Here is a 16,672-nt window from a genome sequence, read left to right on the forward strand (position 1 = left end):
TAATAACTCCTTCTTGTGACCGTTATCAAATTCTGGTGGTTTGGGTAGAGGTCGTTTAGTCATTTTTGTTTGTTCTGTGTATTGTTTTGTTGTGCGTCGGTGTCCTTTTTTTTATTTTAAAAGTTTTTCAATGCCATGCTTGATTACATTGATTAAACCCCTTATCTTGACAGAATACGAAATAAAATTGTTTTGTACATGGAAAGCCTTTTTTTAGTTTGAAAAAAAAACAGTATTCAACAATGATACATCTTGCATACGATGCATCACAAATGTTTACCTCAAAAACTTACATGTGACACCCATCACGTTGCTCGTGTTAGAACAAATTCGTTGATAAATCTCGTCCGGTGATGGCACATTCGGAAAAAGATGATGTATAAATGCCTGACGATCTATGTAGTCAAAAAGGGACTTAGAATAGCAGAATAAATACAAGGTCATCGTTACCATGTTCACCTGACGTAGTTGGAACTTTACTTTATCACAAAGTCTACATAATAAAATACCTGTACAAAATCAGGAGTATGACAGTTGTTGAATTTGCATTGCTATAAGACGTGTCACGGTACTTTTCCTTCCAAAATTCATCTATATAGGTAAGACGTTATATTTGTAATTCTTGGGAACTTGTTTCACAAATTCAAATTTGACGTCATTTTGAGCCTTACACTGGGTTTTAGCTAACACGGCTGTGTATTTTTGTAATGTGTCCGCTATTATTTTGTAGCTAGTCACCACTTCAGTTTAATCATGTAGATCTATTGCATAGTCATTATATAAAATTTAATGTTCACAAAAGTATGAACTATTCTAAATTCTAAATAATGTGGATGTTCTTGTCCCAGTTGTATTGGTTACATTTTGTTTCGGGACTTTTGGTCCTCAGAGCTTTTCAACTGTGTCCTTGTTTTGGCTTTCAAACTTAGCGTCATTGGTTTGTCTTGTGTGGACGTGGCGCACGTCTGGTGTATTAAAGTTTTAACCTGGTACATTTGTTGGCTTTATTCGTTTGTTTCTCTGTCCTATTTTCTCTCATTTATTTGTATTTTTTTCTCTCATTTATTTGTATTTTAGTCCTGTCATGTAATATTGACATTTTAATGTTATAGTTAACATTGCCATTAAAGCAGGAGGTTTGGCATGCCACAAAACCAGGTTCAACTCTCCATTTTTATTTTAAAATGCTTGTTCCAAGTCAGGGAAATGGCCATTGCTATATTATAGTTCGTTTCTGTGTGTGTAAGATTTTAGTGTTGTGTGGGTTTTTTACTGTGTCGTAGTTCTCTTATATGCTGATGCTGTTGCGTTTCCCTCAGTTTTAGTTTGTTACCCAGGTTTGTTTTTTCTATATCGACTTATGAATTTCGAACAGTGGTATACTACTGTTGCATTTATTTATCCATTCAATTGATGTACTTGAGCTTTTGGTTTTCCTGTTTTGTTAGGGACTTTTTTGGTTTTTGGTTTATCGTTTGATTAAGGACTTTCCGTTTGGAATTTTCCTCGAAGTTCAGTATTTTTGTGAATTTACTTTTTCAGGAATTTGACCGCTTTTTATCTAATCATTTTTATGTTGGTTTTGCCGTTTGATAAGGAACATGTGCTTATTCTTTTGAGTTCGTTTTTTTTTTGTTATTTTACATTTTATATGGGTATCATGTTTCTTCTATGGACCTGTCCGTATCTGAATAATGATGTATGAGAATAATCAGTCGTTGCTATGCAGAATAAAATGTGTTTAACAATTAGTTCCTAATACATGATTGATCAATCCATCAACAGTCTATGACAGATAAAAAAATCTGTCACACCCTTTACTAGTGAAGGCGGAAATAAATTATCTCTTTGATTTTAAACGTAAAGAAGAAAACAACACAAAAAGTAAAATCACAAAAATACTGAACTTAGAGGAAAATCAGTTCAGAAAGTCCATAATCACATGGCAAAATCAAATAACAAAACGCATCAAAAATGAATGGACAAGAACTGTAATTTTCCTGACTTGGTACAGGCATTTTCAAATGTAGAAAATGGTGGATTAAACCGGGTTCTATAGCGCTAACCCTCTCACTTTAATGACAGTCTCATCAAATTCCGTTATATTTACATTGATGCGTTAAATAAATAGACACAATAAATAAAATAGTCAAAACAAACGAGAGTCTATTAAATTAGCAGAAACACAACGCAGAATTTTCATGTAAAGTGCCTTGTTATGTTATGTCAAAAACATAAAAAGTTTAATCTAAAGATGAAGAAAATAGTTCGTAAAGAGTAAAACTCCATGATCCTCAGGAAAAAAATGGTGTTCGTATACCATACTAAATAGTTATGTGTGGTTGTGAACTGTATATTGTTTTGTTCGGAAACTATATAATCCTAACGTTGAAAAGAAAGTTAAGTTTACGGAATATGGGGATACAGATACATGTACATGTAAGAGTATTGAAGCCACTTTTAGTATTCAAATAACCTTCTTTGTGCTATCATCGTTGTAATTAATATATCTTGGAAGTTCAAAAATGAAAGTCAATATAGGAACGTGGTTATGTGTGCTTAAGTGTAAACATGTTATTGTGTTGATTGTGCGGAAAGAACAAAACCAAATAGGTCAAAATTTACAATCGAGGGTCTAGATGGGTCTTTTTTTTACATGTTTCTATATAATTCAGTGTCGCTTTTCTGTTAGATCTGTAAATTTGCTTTCACAAATTTTTGGTTCTTCCCTCGCCGGGATTCGAACCCATGCTACTGTGATATCGTGACACCAAATCGCTTGCACTGCAGCCGTCACAAAGCAGTTGGTTGTAAAGTGAAGTAGTTTCTTACATCTTTTCAAATGTATTATCTGGTGATCAAACAGTCAAGCTTTAATAAAAAAAGACTTCTTAAATGTGTAGACAGCTAAAATTAGTTTTCAGAGAGAACCACCTGACAGGATATTTTTTAAATAAAAATAATCACTTGAACGTTGGATTATATAAAGTGTTTACTCATATCCTTTCAGGAAGTCAACATTCTTCACGGGAAATAACCTTTGTTTAATAAGTCACTTAGGGCTTATATATTTGGCTCAAAATAGAAAAAACAATAAGGACCATATTATGTATTCCAATTGAATTTATCAAATCTTTCATGAGAAATAACTTCGCCAATAGCTTTGAGGGATGTCAGTTTCTTGACAGGAATAGATTAATATAAAAAAAAATACTTTGGACAATAGATCAGTTCAAAATCACAGAAACAGTGACTGGTCCTCGTCTGAATGAAAAGATCATCAAATTCATGACTGTCAAAGGAGGATATATTCTAAAATATAACCATCTTTGGACTTTGATCAGTTTAATAACTCATAAGTAATAATTGCTTTCCATCTATATGATAATATGCACACATTGTTTAACCAATGCAAACATTTAGTTGTCACTAGGCTAAGCACTACTAAGGTCATCAATGACAGACATCTTTGATTTTCACTAATATCAAATGTAAGAAATGTACCCACAAAACTTAATTGAAGGCATGTTACTATTTATGCAAATAATGGAACAAATTTTGGGCACTTTTAAATACAATTAAGGTGGTACCACACATCTTGACTAAAATTAATTTTCATTTGCTATGTAGTAGTTTGACAAATACTTATTTTGATTATGAAGCTTACTATTTCCTTAACAGTTGAAAAAGATTAAAACATTCAGCTGAATTTTACAGAGTTATCTCCCTGTACTGTTATGCCAATAAACTACATACTTTATTGGGTGAACAATATGATATATGCAAATAACTGGAAAGTCATTCTTAATTGCCATCTCCAGTGCTTGTTACCTTCAGTTACCAATATTGGTTGATGTTGACCATTGAATTCATTATAACAATAACAACATAATTCAAAACATTAATTTTAATTACAAAAATATATTATTTCATATAAATGTATGTAATTTTAACAAATTATAAAAAAGGTCTAATTATTCTGTTTTTATTTTTTAGCTCATTTTTGGTTCTCCTCCTACAATACCAGATTCAATACCACATTCATCATTACCTCTAAGAATCTTGAAGAAACCTGTAAATAGAAAATTATGATTTTTTTAGAAAACAACACACATTATAAAAGAAGGGACAAAAGATACCAGATGAACTGTCAAACTTATAGATTGAAAATAAACTGACAAAATAATGGTTAAATATAAAAAAAGACAAACAGACAAATAATAGTACAGAAGACAAAGCATAGAAAACTAAGACTAAGCAACATGAACCCCAAACAAACTATTTGTGATCTCAGGTGCTCCTCAAGGGTATAAACTATTAAGTCTCATTTTCAAGAGGCAACAATTTTTCAGTCAGCCAATGACAATTTGCTTCCCTCTTTGTATTCTAAATTTAAAAAAATTATAAGATTTTGTAATGTACACATAATGAGAATGTGAAGGTCATATTTTAGGAGAATTATATGTACCATATTAGGACTTTTTGATTATCAGCCCTGATAGTATCAGCCCTGATAGATACCAAGTAAATGATTAGCTACATCAGACAAATAACAAAAAGTGAAAACTTCTGGCAAACACAACCATGTAAATTTATGTTTTGAGTAGTAAAACCTTAGTCATGTTAAACATTTAGAATCATTAAACAATAAATATAAACAGTAAATATACAGTAAATTGAAAACTGATATTCCATGTAAATACGAAATTGAAAACTGGTAAATATTGTACTGATAAATCAATCGAACAACATTTTTATTGCTGTTCTTGATCATGAGAGAACATGATTTTTTTTAATAGTTTTACATTGTCTTATCCGAGCCTTTTATAGCTGACTATGCGTAATGGGCTTTGCTCATTGTTGAAGGCTGTACGGTGACCTATAGTTGTTTTAATGTCTGTGTCTTTTTTTGGTCTTTTGTGGATAGTTGTCTCATTGGCAATCATACCACATCTTCTTTTTTTTTATATGACACTGTTATTACATGTGACAACTCACTGAGCTGCATACTTGTACATTTCATAAGCCAAACAAACACCTCTCGTTACTGCCAGATGGATGAAGTTGAGGGGGACAAATTTTCTTAACCCTACTCATTGTTTTTAGTTCCCCATGATGAAACAAAATACAATATTTAAGCAAAGATAATCTTAATATTGCACAAACCTGCACTTCCCCAGTCTTGGTTCCATGAGTTGGCAACCAGCCAGTATTTATCACCATTCTCTGTTCCCCATCCAATAAGTTTAATGGCATGGCCTCCTAGAGCACTTCCTGTTGTATGCTTGTATACACCTTGACAAAATAATTAAATGATTAATTGATTGTTGCTAAACATTTAGAAACAGGAAAAAATGCATTAATCTGATTTCATTAATCAACAAATTTTGTAGGATTAGTTTGACTGTAGCCACATGTGGAACAGGACCTGCTTATCCATCTATAGAACCAATGATTTTGGTAGTGTTCTTGTTACTATGTCTTAGTATTCTATGTCATGTTTTGTGGACTTGTTTGTCTTCAAGTCGATTTTACCTTTTCCACACTAGCATGACTAGTTTTTATATTGAATACAAAATTACTATCAAAAAAGGATTAAATTGATAAAAAGGGTTCAAACATCTTGTCAATATATAAATTATTTCAGGACTAAACTTAAATGAATGTGGTGTATATCATTCCTATTTTTCATCATGAATATATTCAAGATCTTTTTTAGATATTTTATAGCAGTCTCCTATTTTAATGTTTTATCAATAAATTTTCATGATATTTTTGCATATACAAGTTTCAACTAAACAAGGCTGTAATGAAATATTTTTAATTAAAAACACTGATGCATTGACTAAGGCAGGAATAAATACTGAGACTATAATAAGTTGCAAGCACGTTATTAACATTTCAAGGTAGGCGATTTTTTTTTTTGGAGAACAGCTGGTAATAACTAATCCATGAACACTAACTGTCAATTACCTGATTTGTAAGTTGGGAAATCAGCATATACTGTGAAAGCGCCCTCTACTGGACCATTAGTCATAATTTCTGTCATAATTTGTGTCTCCTCTCTTTTGACAGCATAAGCAGACATACCTTAAATGAAACAAAATTAAATATCATGAAACCTTAATAATATCTTTAAATTATATTTTGCATGATACTGCTTATAAATGACCTTTAAAAATGTGTAATTTCCCAAGACATCATAAGCTTAAGAGGACCATTTTCTTGCTGTGTTGAAGACTCAATGGCTGACTTTGGTTGTTTTCTGCTTTGATCTTGTATTGTTTTTTGATACATTCCCCATTTCAGTTTAAGAAATAATTCCTTCATGTCATGTTCTATGCTCATTTTAACATGGGTAGGCATTATATTTGTCAATATTTGACAAAAACTTTGTCCAAGTAAAATTTTATGAAGTTGAGATTATAAATTTAAAGAAATAATGTTTGCCAAAAAACATATGATAGTTCATTTGTTTCAATACAAATAACATATAATTTATTTATTATAAATTTGATTAATTTTTTAAATCTGATATTTAAAATGTTTGTTGCTAAAAAATTTTCACTAAGTTTATATGTCATATGAATAGTAAAGACTTACCGAAATGTTTATCTTGAGTATAAGATACATTATAACCGGCTTCACATTTATGAGTACATTTTGGGGTCTTAGAATCTTTCTTTGCACATGGTTCAAGTTTGCCAACGACATGATGGTCACATGCCTTAATGGTGTATGGCTGACATCCCTATAAAATAAATATTTTTCAATAAGCATGAAGAATACACAAACAATAATAAAATACATATTCAATAACAGGAACAATGACGAATCAAATTTTTTTTTGTTGGTACATGTACCAATTTTTTTGGATTGAGAAATAATAAGATTTGTTTGGACATCAAAATATATCAACTATCAGATTTGGTATAAGTCTGTTTATGGGACATTTTCTGATTTAGCATTGTCTGTCTGTCGTTCCATCTGTTGATAACACTTGAAACTTTGGCATGTTTGGTGAATTGTTCATATTTACTGACGTAAGGTAAATTTTCTTTTTTAAAAATGTTAGATTTTACTTTCCAAGTATGGGAAGTTATGGGATATTTTTTCAGATAAAAAGACAATTGCATCATTTGCTTATGGCAATGACTGCTTAGTAAACAAATTCATCATAGTTTATTTAAGGAATGACTGTAATATTTTTTCTGTCTATGTCTTAATAAAAAAATGACAGGTACTTTTGTAGTGGTGCACCACAATTTTTATGTTATTTAGAATAGACAGAAACAATATTACAGTCATTTCTTATAATTCAATTCTAAATTCCATTTTAAACCGTAGATAACCATGAAAAAAAGTTGATGACGTCACGGTCGCATGACTAAATTATGTCTATGGGCTCATAACAAAATAACGTCAGCCAATCAAAAGACGTGTTACATCCAAAAATAAATCATTTAGGTATGTTAGATGTACAAAAGTACCTGTTTAGTGTTGTATTGGCCTCCAGTTACAAGACCTTCTTTCTCCCAGTATTGCCAAGCTGCTTCAGGGAAACCTCCATTACATCTTAAATAAAATTAAATATAACAATTCATTTCAGATAGAAATTAAAATGTCAAGCAAAAACAGGTAAAGTATTATGCTTCTTTAAAATAAAATGTAGTAATTTTTGTGATGTAAGTTTAACAAAATCCTTTTATCTTGTGTTTGTACAATATGTGCGAGACAACACATTCTTTTATTTAAAATAATCTTCTCTCACTTTATTTTTTTTCTTTTACAGTATTTTTTCTTTAATCATATAATCTTGAATTATTTCTATAAAAGGAGGGATATATAGATGTCTTCTTTTTTATAAATATGAATAACAAGAGATGCGGTTGTTTGTAAATGATACAAAAACTAATCTCAAATGAATAACAATGAAAAACAAGAATCAAATAGTTTTCAGTGATAGACAGGAGTCTATTATATACATGATATACTATATCAAGATCTTAATCATCATGATCATCAGAATCACGAAAAATTGTGAAAAATTTCATGGTACCCTTAAAAAACAAAGTTGACAAAAAAACAATAAATTTTCCAATTTTTTTTTTTTTAAATACTGTTAGTTCCAAAAATGATGTATGCAATTTCTAATAGTGAATCACTGCTTACTGGTGGAAATGAGGGATCTAACTTATGCAATGGCAAACATTTGTGAAGGAATATCAGTGGTAAAATTATGAATGCCGGTTTTAATCATATTTATTAATGCAAACCTGATAAATAACATTTTCGCACTATTAAAAAACATCGCAATAATTTCTGAATCAATAGAATTAAAGGCAAACAGTTTTTTCGATTTTCAGATTTGTGTGTATAAACTATTCTTACCCGTTTCCACAAGTTCTACAACAATCATTCATATCTTCTGCAGACAAATGAGCATTTACTTTTCCTGCAGATTTGATACAGATTCTGTCAGACATAGCTTCTACTGCACCAAAGGCCTAAAAAAAACAATTGAAAAATTCTCCTTATACTTTTATCATATTTATTGCGTTATATCCTGAAATTTGTGTTACTTTGGTCATGTTGAAGTCTGTTCATCTTATTGACAATTTAGGTTAAATGAAAAGACTTACTTCCGCAATAAGATAAACCAGCAACTTATTTCACAAAAAATACTTGCAAGTCATAAACTTTCTATATACAAATGTATCTTAAAACTAATTTTTTTGGCAAGTTTTCTGTTTTGTTTTTTTCCTCATGTATATTTAACATTTATGTACATTTGTACATATGGTTCACCTGGTCCACATTCTTAAAGTGCCTGTCCAAAGTCAGTAGCCTGTAGTTCAGTGATTGTCGTTTCATGTCTGTCATATTTGCACTTATAATTGTTTTGTTATAAATTTACCCTTAGCTTTCTCAACAGAATTGTTTCATATTTTTCATGTTTTTCGTGTCCGTCTTTTTTTATAGTCTACCCTTCAGCATGGGTCTTTCTATATTTAAGAAGGCTATAAGACCTCTTACATCCACTTAATTTGAATTTTGAATGAATGGTGGATAGTTGTCTTATTGACTATCATACCACATCTCCTTTCTTTATATCTTTTTACTACTGTGGATTCACTTATTTTCGTGGGTACCAATTTTCGTGGTTTGAGGAAAACTTACATATTCGTGGATATTTAATTTCGTGGTTTTGGCAAAGTCTACACTCCTTCCTTTTGTAAACTTATAATTCGTTGAACTTTTGAATTTGTGGTTCTCCTATACCCACGAAATCCACGAAAATTGGTATCCAACAAATATTAATGAATCCACAGTAATCATTTTCTTACCCAGCAAGATCCACAATCTCCTTGGTCTCTGACCTCTTTGATTGTTGGACAGTTTGGCCATTGTGTTCTGGAATCAAAGGTGTCTGGAAGATCCTGTGCAGCTACGATGTTTTTGACTGGAAGTTTCATGTGTTCTGGGGTTGGCATAACACCACAAAGTTTCTTTACATAAGCAAGTCTGTCTTGTTTTGGAATGAATTCGAAGTTTTCACCAGCCTAAAATAATAGCGGGAATAAATGCATGAATGAAAGAAAAAAAAACAATGAAAGAACAAACAAATCAATGGCAGAAAGAACAAATCAATCAATGAAATAAACAAATGAATGAATGAAAGTACAAACAAATGTAAGAAAATACTTCAAGAAGAAAACATTGTCTCCACGGGGGGGTCTCTTCCTATATAAAGGTATATACATATGTGCCGCTGGAATGGGTCCCTTTTTTGATCCGTCAAATATATCAATGGGGTGCAATTTTGATGTATAATAAGATTGTATATGCATATAGGTACTATTTGAGCTGATAAATATATGAATGGGTTATGATTTCGATGTGAAATATATGTATAGGTAGGGATTTCACAATTATTCAATATATGAATGGGGGCGTTTTTAAAATTCCAGCTGCACACCTGTACCCAAAATCCCATGTTGAGACCCCCCTGTGATTGTCTCCTTTTCCTTTTACAGTTCTTATTTTATTTTTATTTTTGTCTTTGCTTTTTTGTGTTCTCTTTGAAGGGAGGGTGCTGAAGCTATGAAGTCCCTTTTTTCTTTGTTATGTGATTTTTAAGATAGATACAAGTATGACTGTTTAGACCTTTAAAACATATGTACTTAAACAACAGGAAGGATACTATCACTTAAGATATATGTTAAAATAGTGCATGTATACATGGTATAATATATTATACCATCATGACCATGTATCATTGTATAACATGGTTTGTATTCATAAAATTGTATTTTTTATAATTGTTGAATTTTTATAATTGTTGAATACACAACATATTGATTTAACCTTTATAAACATGTTAAATCAATATGTGTATTCAACAATTATAAAAATTCAACAATTATAAAAATACAATTTTATAAATACAAACCATGTTATACAATGATACTTTTAAAAAGATAAAGAACATGAACATGATGAAGGAGTGTAAATAGTATCTTTCAAATCAGTTATAAATTATCATGTAACATAAAAAGAATTACTTCCTAAACTTTAAAAAAAATATGAACATGTGACCCTTTACTTTTGTATGTTATTCTTCCTGATATCATTTAAATAAGTAACTTTGTTCAGATTTCATGGATTTCAGTTTCTGTATACATTTGTATATATAATTACCTTCCATGATGTTTGTTGCATATTGACAGCATCAACTATGTCATTGTAGAGAAAGTTAATCTCCTCTGTTAATGGAACAGCCCATGCTGACACAACCAGCACACATAGAACTGCTAGTAACTTCATTATCTACAAAATAAACATATTGAAAATTATACAAAAAATCAAACCTAACAGATCTATTGTTTCCCTTTATGTCAAATGTTTGTCAAAGTTTCAAGCAAATTGATCATGTTGATTAAAGCATTTGTGAGTTATTGTCAGACATGTTGACGACCAACGGATGGACAATGGTTTACATCCCCTAAACCAGCGTATACAAAGAATAACATAATCAGTAAGAATTAGAACGTTGTGCCATACATTCATTGACTTGCATATGGTTCTGAAGATTTTCTGAAAGTTTAACTGAAATCAATGGATGTCATTAGTTTAGATTAGAGTGCATTATAAATCAAGAAGCACTAACCATACATTTATAATGATTATATATTTTTAAAAGCTAAACTGATTTATGAGAAAAACTTTTATTTCAACATGTTCAAAAGCATGAAAAATAGAAAAGAAAATAGGGTCAAAATTTGAATGTAAAGCATTGTAAACATGGTAAAGTTTTTTTTACATATTTACATATTTTATGTCATATTTAGACAAGTTTATTTCCAGGCAGAACTTAAAAGGAAGTTGAACCTTAGTTATTATATGTACTTTGACTTCACCTGGAAAGAAGACAGTCAAGGATTAGATTATGCTGATCATAGCTGATTGACAAATCATGAGAATCTAAACACATGATTTGAAGATAACCTATATTTGACAAGTCTGCTTTATCATGTTTATCTTTTGGATTGTTGTAAATATTTGACCTATTACATGTATTATGAGTGATAAGTCACACTGATATTACTCAACAGTTTGTCAAAACTTGCATATTTGATATTATATACATGTACATTTAGTCTCAAGTGGCAGTGGCGGATCCAAGAGGGGTTTCCAGGGGTTGGAACCCCCCTTTTTTTAGACGATCAATGCATTTGAATGGGGAATATAGTTGGAACCCCCCTTTGTCATGGGTTGGGACCCCCCCCCCCTTTTTAACATGGCTGAATCCGCCCCTGAGTGGATACTTGTCTCATTCATGTCATTGATAATCCTATTTTTTTATTTAATTTTATGAACATATAATTTTTCGGATTTTATATATGTTAGCTCAAAATTTTCTGAAGTTCTGAAATTATCTGGTAATGTAATTAAATAAAATAGCCAGCAAGTTTAAACTTGTTTATCAGGAACAAACATGCTTAAAATATGAGATCTAAATAAAATAGATGGGGTATTTTGGTCAATTGATGAGACAGCTATCCATCAGGGTCTTATGGGAAGCAGATGTAAGCAACTATATATACATGTAGGTCATTGGTTAGACTTCAACACTGAACAAAACTCATACAGTATACATGGTATATGTATTCTAAATTAAGCATGTTAAGTCATTGCAAGTGGTTTGATACGTAAAAAATAAAACAAATTATAAAGAGAAATTGAGTGACCTTATACAATTTTTTTTATCTGACTGCAGATCAGCTTGTTTATTGAAAATGTATCGGTCCAATTCTATAGAAGACCATACAAGTGTTCATTGTTTATCATCAGGATCATGGATTAACAAATTAAAACTAGTGACTTTAAAATTGAGAATGGAAATGGGGAATGTGTCAAAGAGACAACAACCCGACCAAATAAAAAACAACAGCAGAAGGTCACCAACAGGTCTTCAATGTAGCGAGAAATTCTCGCACCCGGAGGCGTCCTTCAGCTGGCCCCTAAACATATATACTAGTTCAGTGATAATGAACGCCATACTAATTTCCAAATTGTACACAAGAAACTAATATAAAAATAATACAAGACTAACTTTGCTTTGTTACAAATACTCTCCAATAATAACAGGCTTAATTACTAACTGGAGTGAATTGCCAAAAGTACATGTACAGGCTAGAAAATCACTTACTGTTTTGGTATTTTTAAATGGATTAAATCTTTGGTTAGATATTTCCTAAATTGATTTCATGAGCAATTTACAAACATGACAAAGCTAATACATAAAGTTCATACTTCATGTACTTCATTGTACTTAGAAGAGTTAACTTTTTTTAATCATAAAATATACCAAATTGCAATGTAGTAATGTGAATATTAAATGAAACTAGTACAGCGTTATTTGAAATTTAATTCGCCATGAATTTCAGTCATGACTGTATACCAGAAGAGAGATCTAAGGGCATTAGATGGGGTCCTTCATTTATGTATTCCTACAAATTTTAGGTCATTTTACTCTTCTTTATATTTTTTGCTCATTTGCCTTTTTTATACATAATAATTTTCCATCACACATAATATTCATCTCTGAACCAACTCCCCTCACCCCCTTTGTTTTCTCAGAATCCGTATTCATTGCAACCTAAATAAGCATTAAACATAATATCTAAACTGTTCAACAAAGCATATACACATGATATACTTGCTATTTTCAGTTGATATGGCTTGCAACAGGGTACACTGTTAATTTATATATCATGTTTCAATTTATAATGTCCAGTGGAAAATATTTCAAACTTAACAAAGGATAAGAACACTTTGTCATGTGACTTTGATTACTGGATGTGTTTGTCAAATGGTCAAGCAAATTCAAAATAATGCAATACTGCGTTATAGTAAACAAGCAATGATATTGATATACTTGGTGCAACAATTACAGCATTTTTAAATATAAACACATTGATTTCAATGATTAATTAATTCAATAAATAGTCATATAGTATTACTATACTATTCAAATCATTGGTTCATATTATGGTCTGATTGTCAACTTACCTATTGGTATATCTTCTAATCAATGGTATCGTTCTGATAATGTTTACACGCTTTTATTAGGTAAGTCACAAGACTATAACATCAGTCAGCTGATCAAGTTAGCGGAACATCGAAGTGTGTCATGTGACACCAAACATGTGAATAATATAATTAGATTGTGCCGTCTCATTCAATTTAGACTGCCGAAAACACGAATTGTATAACTTAAATATGCAATATTAACAAAACATAATACGTATACAAAATAAGTAGGAAACTTTTCTTTTGATTGAAATTTGAAACAAAACGAAAGTGAAACCGGAAATAATAAATAAAAACTACCGGTATCGATTTAAGGTGTACCTTGATATTCCTCTCTAAGGACCAGGGTGGGGATTACATAATTTAAAAAAAAAATCCGTTTTAAACGCACATCTGTGGCATATCAATGCACAGAAAGCCGAAGCTATGTTTAGTCCAGTGGTATGGTCTGCCTTAATAGGCAGTTCTTCTTCTTCTTCTTCTTCTGCAGGGTCACCGCATTTAAATTTTTTGTCTATTTTTAAAATTGCGTTATTATTAAATTTTATGTACTAGTTAAAATTTTAAAAATAATAGTAACAGAGTTAGAATAGGGAAAGACTAATAATTAGTTGAAACACAGGAACTTGTATTTACACTATACATTTTAAAATGGATAAAAATACTAACTTATCAGTTGTTTAAATTTCTTTTAGCAAGGAAAGTGATATGAATTACTAATCCGTATTAGTAATGGGTAAATTTTTGCGGTTATTGTAAATATTGATAACATATTTTGTATTGAAATATTGATAACATATTTTGTATTGAAATATTGAGAACATGTTTTGTATTGAAATATTGAAATTTTAATAAAATATTTTTTTTAATGCCAAATATTGATAATATATTTTTTCATTGACATTAAATGAATGGCTATAATCTATTTTGAATTTATTGAACCATAAATTTAGTTTTTGACTCTTCACATTGAATAATCCGCGAAGCGGATTATGTAAAATGTGAAGAGTCAAAAATTAGTTTTATGGTTCAATAAAATCAAAATAAATTATTGCCATTCATTATAAATAAATTTCTATAAAAAATAAGGCTCAAAGAACTTTTAACGTTATTTATATTAACAATAACAACGTACGTGTACACATGTTAGCGTATCGGAATACACAACGTCAGAGTGGGCGTGTCGCCATCAAAATTGACAACATTGAAAATAAAACTAATAATTCAAACCAATCAGAAGACAGTAAAAACACCAAATTTATTTATATAACTATATTTTATATAAAAAAAATGCATTACATCTTATTTTTACGCTGTCTTTTATATAAATATGTCTCTGATCCTGATGTATATAGATGTAATAGATAATCGATACAATTTAGAAAATATTGGGGTTTTTTTAAGAGCACATTCACTAATTTTCTACTGAATCAGTTTACTATAAAGATTAACAATGATACAACTCTCCACAAGAGACCAAATGATAGTAAAATTAACAAATATAGTTTACCGTACGGCTTTCAACCATGAGAAACCCCTATACCGCATATTCAACTATACGAGACCCCGAAATGACATGACTAATTGTGACAAACAATTGAAACGAGAAAATTAACGACCTGATTTATGTACCAAAAAATGAATGAAAAATAAATAGTAAACAAACGAAAACCACTGAATTGCAGGTTTTAGACTAGGGACAGACACACACATAATCTGGCGGGGTTAATTTTTCGTTTGTTAGCATGCAACAACTCTCGTCTCACCTAACATAATATGAGACAATGGTGGAATAACATGTTTCGCATTCGCATTGTCTGTATAAATCCATAGGTGGATCCAGTCGTGGGAAAAATTTAATTGATTATATAGCGACCCCCTCTCATAATCTCTATCTCAAATTAGGTCAGTCAGAGCCCCCTCTTATGATAGTTTCTGGATCCGCCACTGAAATCGTTTGTGTTTCAAAGCCGGAATAAATCGTTATTGTTAACTGATACCTTTTTGTATTCTTGTCTTTCATTTTGTTGATGTGCTTTGTCTGTATGGCTTTTTGTGGAATTTTGTGATAGCAGAATTCAGTGGCTTTCATTTTGGCGAATTAAATAAATCATAGACATGAAATTTGACATTAACCTTTTTTTTTTCATTATAAAACCTTCAACAAGGAAGCAATAAATAATAATGACTTTGTAGTTAATTAAATGATACAGTGCAAATATCCGAAGAATTAAAAAAATGGTTTGTTTCAATAAAGGTTTAGCCAACAAACAAAAAAATAATAATCATAAAATATCTTTCATTTTACGCTAATAAAAAAATCCAGTATTATTTTCCCCCGTGTTATCGCCAGAAATCAAATTGTCTGTTAGAACTTAATAGTGATTAATATAATCCTGAAGAGGTTTTTCAATGATTAATGGTAAAAGTATCACATGTAGTGTTTCAGTTTTTGTTAAGTACATACTATAAAACGTACATTAAACTCAACAACGCAAAGTGAAAAAAAAAAGATAAACATAATGCGGAAGTACAAAAAAGAACCAAGTAACGCTCATTAGTCGAAAAGAGACCAACAAAATCATAGCAAACAACAAAAGGAAGGAAAATACATTGAACAAACAACAGTCTTGAGAATGATTACGAAAACAATGCAAAAACTGAACAACAGGCTTATACAGGAGAGAAAAATCAAGAGTACTCTCGTGTGCCTACAAAGGTATTGCTTTGTTACACAAAAACAGATTGGTCAACGTAGAAATCTTGTTCCAGGGAGGGATGAATCCTACTTTGTAAAAAAAACACCATGCACTCCGATTCAAACAAAAATTCTCTGAAATGGACCCTACTAGTATCTCAGAATGCTTGATTTGTTGATTGACAACATTTTTGACGTGTTTTTTAAACAATCAATCAGCATTACCGTGGGAACCATCTGTGTCCCTCGTCTTGTCGACTTTTTTCTTTATTCATACGAGGCTGATTATATACAAGTACTGGTCAGGAAGAAAGAAAGAAAGTTCGCATTATCTAGGTGCGGGATTTTCTGGCTGCTTTGACCCATCAGTGACTTTAG

At 30.8% G+C, this 16,672-nt stretch overlaps 1 protein-coding gene across 1 annotated transcript; it reads right to left on the minus strand.

Annotated features, from left to right (window-relative positions):
- Window positions 1-3,892: 3,892 nt before the first annotated feature.
- On the minus strand, window positions 3,893-13,867 carry LOC134691037 (cathepsin B-like). Its single transcript, XM_063551227.1, has 9 exons — window positions 13,576-13,867; window positions 10,702-10,830; window positions 9,348-9,563; window positions 8,392-8,507; window positions 7,491-7,575; window positions 6,604-6,751; window positions 5,974-6,090; window positions 5,167-5,295; window positions 3,893-4,072 (listed from the first exon to the last, which is right to left on the minus strand). The coding sequence occupies exons 2-9, from the start codon at window positions 10,825-10,827 to the stop codon at window positions 3,993-3,995; spliced, it is 1,017 nt and encodes a 338-aa protein (XP_063407297.1). The 5' UTR covers window positions 10,828-10,830; window positions 13,576-13,867; the 3' UTR covers window positions 3,893-3,992.
- Between the last annotated feature and the right edge of the window lie 2,805 nt (window positions 13,868-16,672).

The sequence above is a fragment of the Mytilus trossulus genome, chromosome 11 (assembly GCF_036588685.1).
Source record: "Mytilus trossulus isolate FHL-02 chromosome 11, PNRI_Mtr1.1.1.hap1, whole genome shotgun sequence".
In the NCBI taxonomy this organism is placed as follows: domain Eukaryota; kingdom Metazoa; phylum Mollusca; class Bivalvia; order Mytilida; family Mytilidae; genus Mytilus; species Mytilus trossulus.

Excerpts from the sequence above, each read along its gene's own strand:
- LOC134691037 (XM_063551227.1), bottom strand. The coding sequence starts at position 10,827 with ATGAAGTTACTAGCAGTTCTATGTGTGCTGGTTGTGTCAGCATGGGCT. Across the intron at positions 7,576-8,391 it reads TGTAGAACTTGTGGAAACGG|ATGTAATGGAGGTTTCCCTG; the intron begins GTAAGAATAGTT and ends ATTTTATTTAAG. Across the intron at positions 6,752-7,490 it reads GCCAATACAACACTAAACAG|GGATGTCAGCCATACACCAT; the intron begins GTACTTTTGTAC and ends TTTATTTTATAG.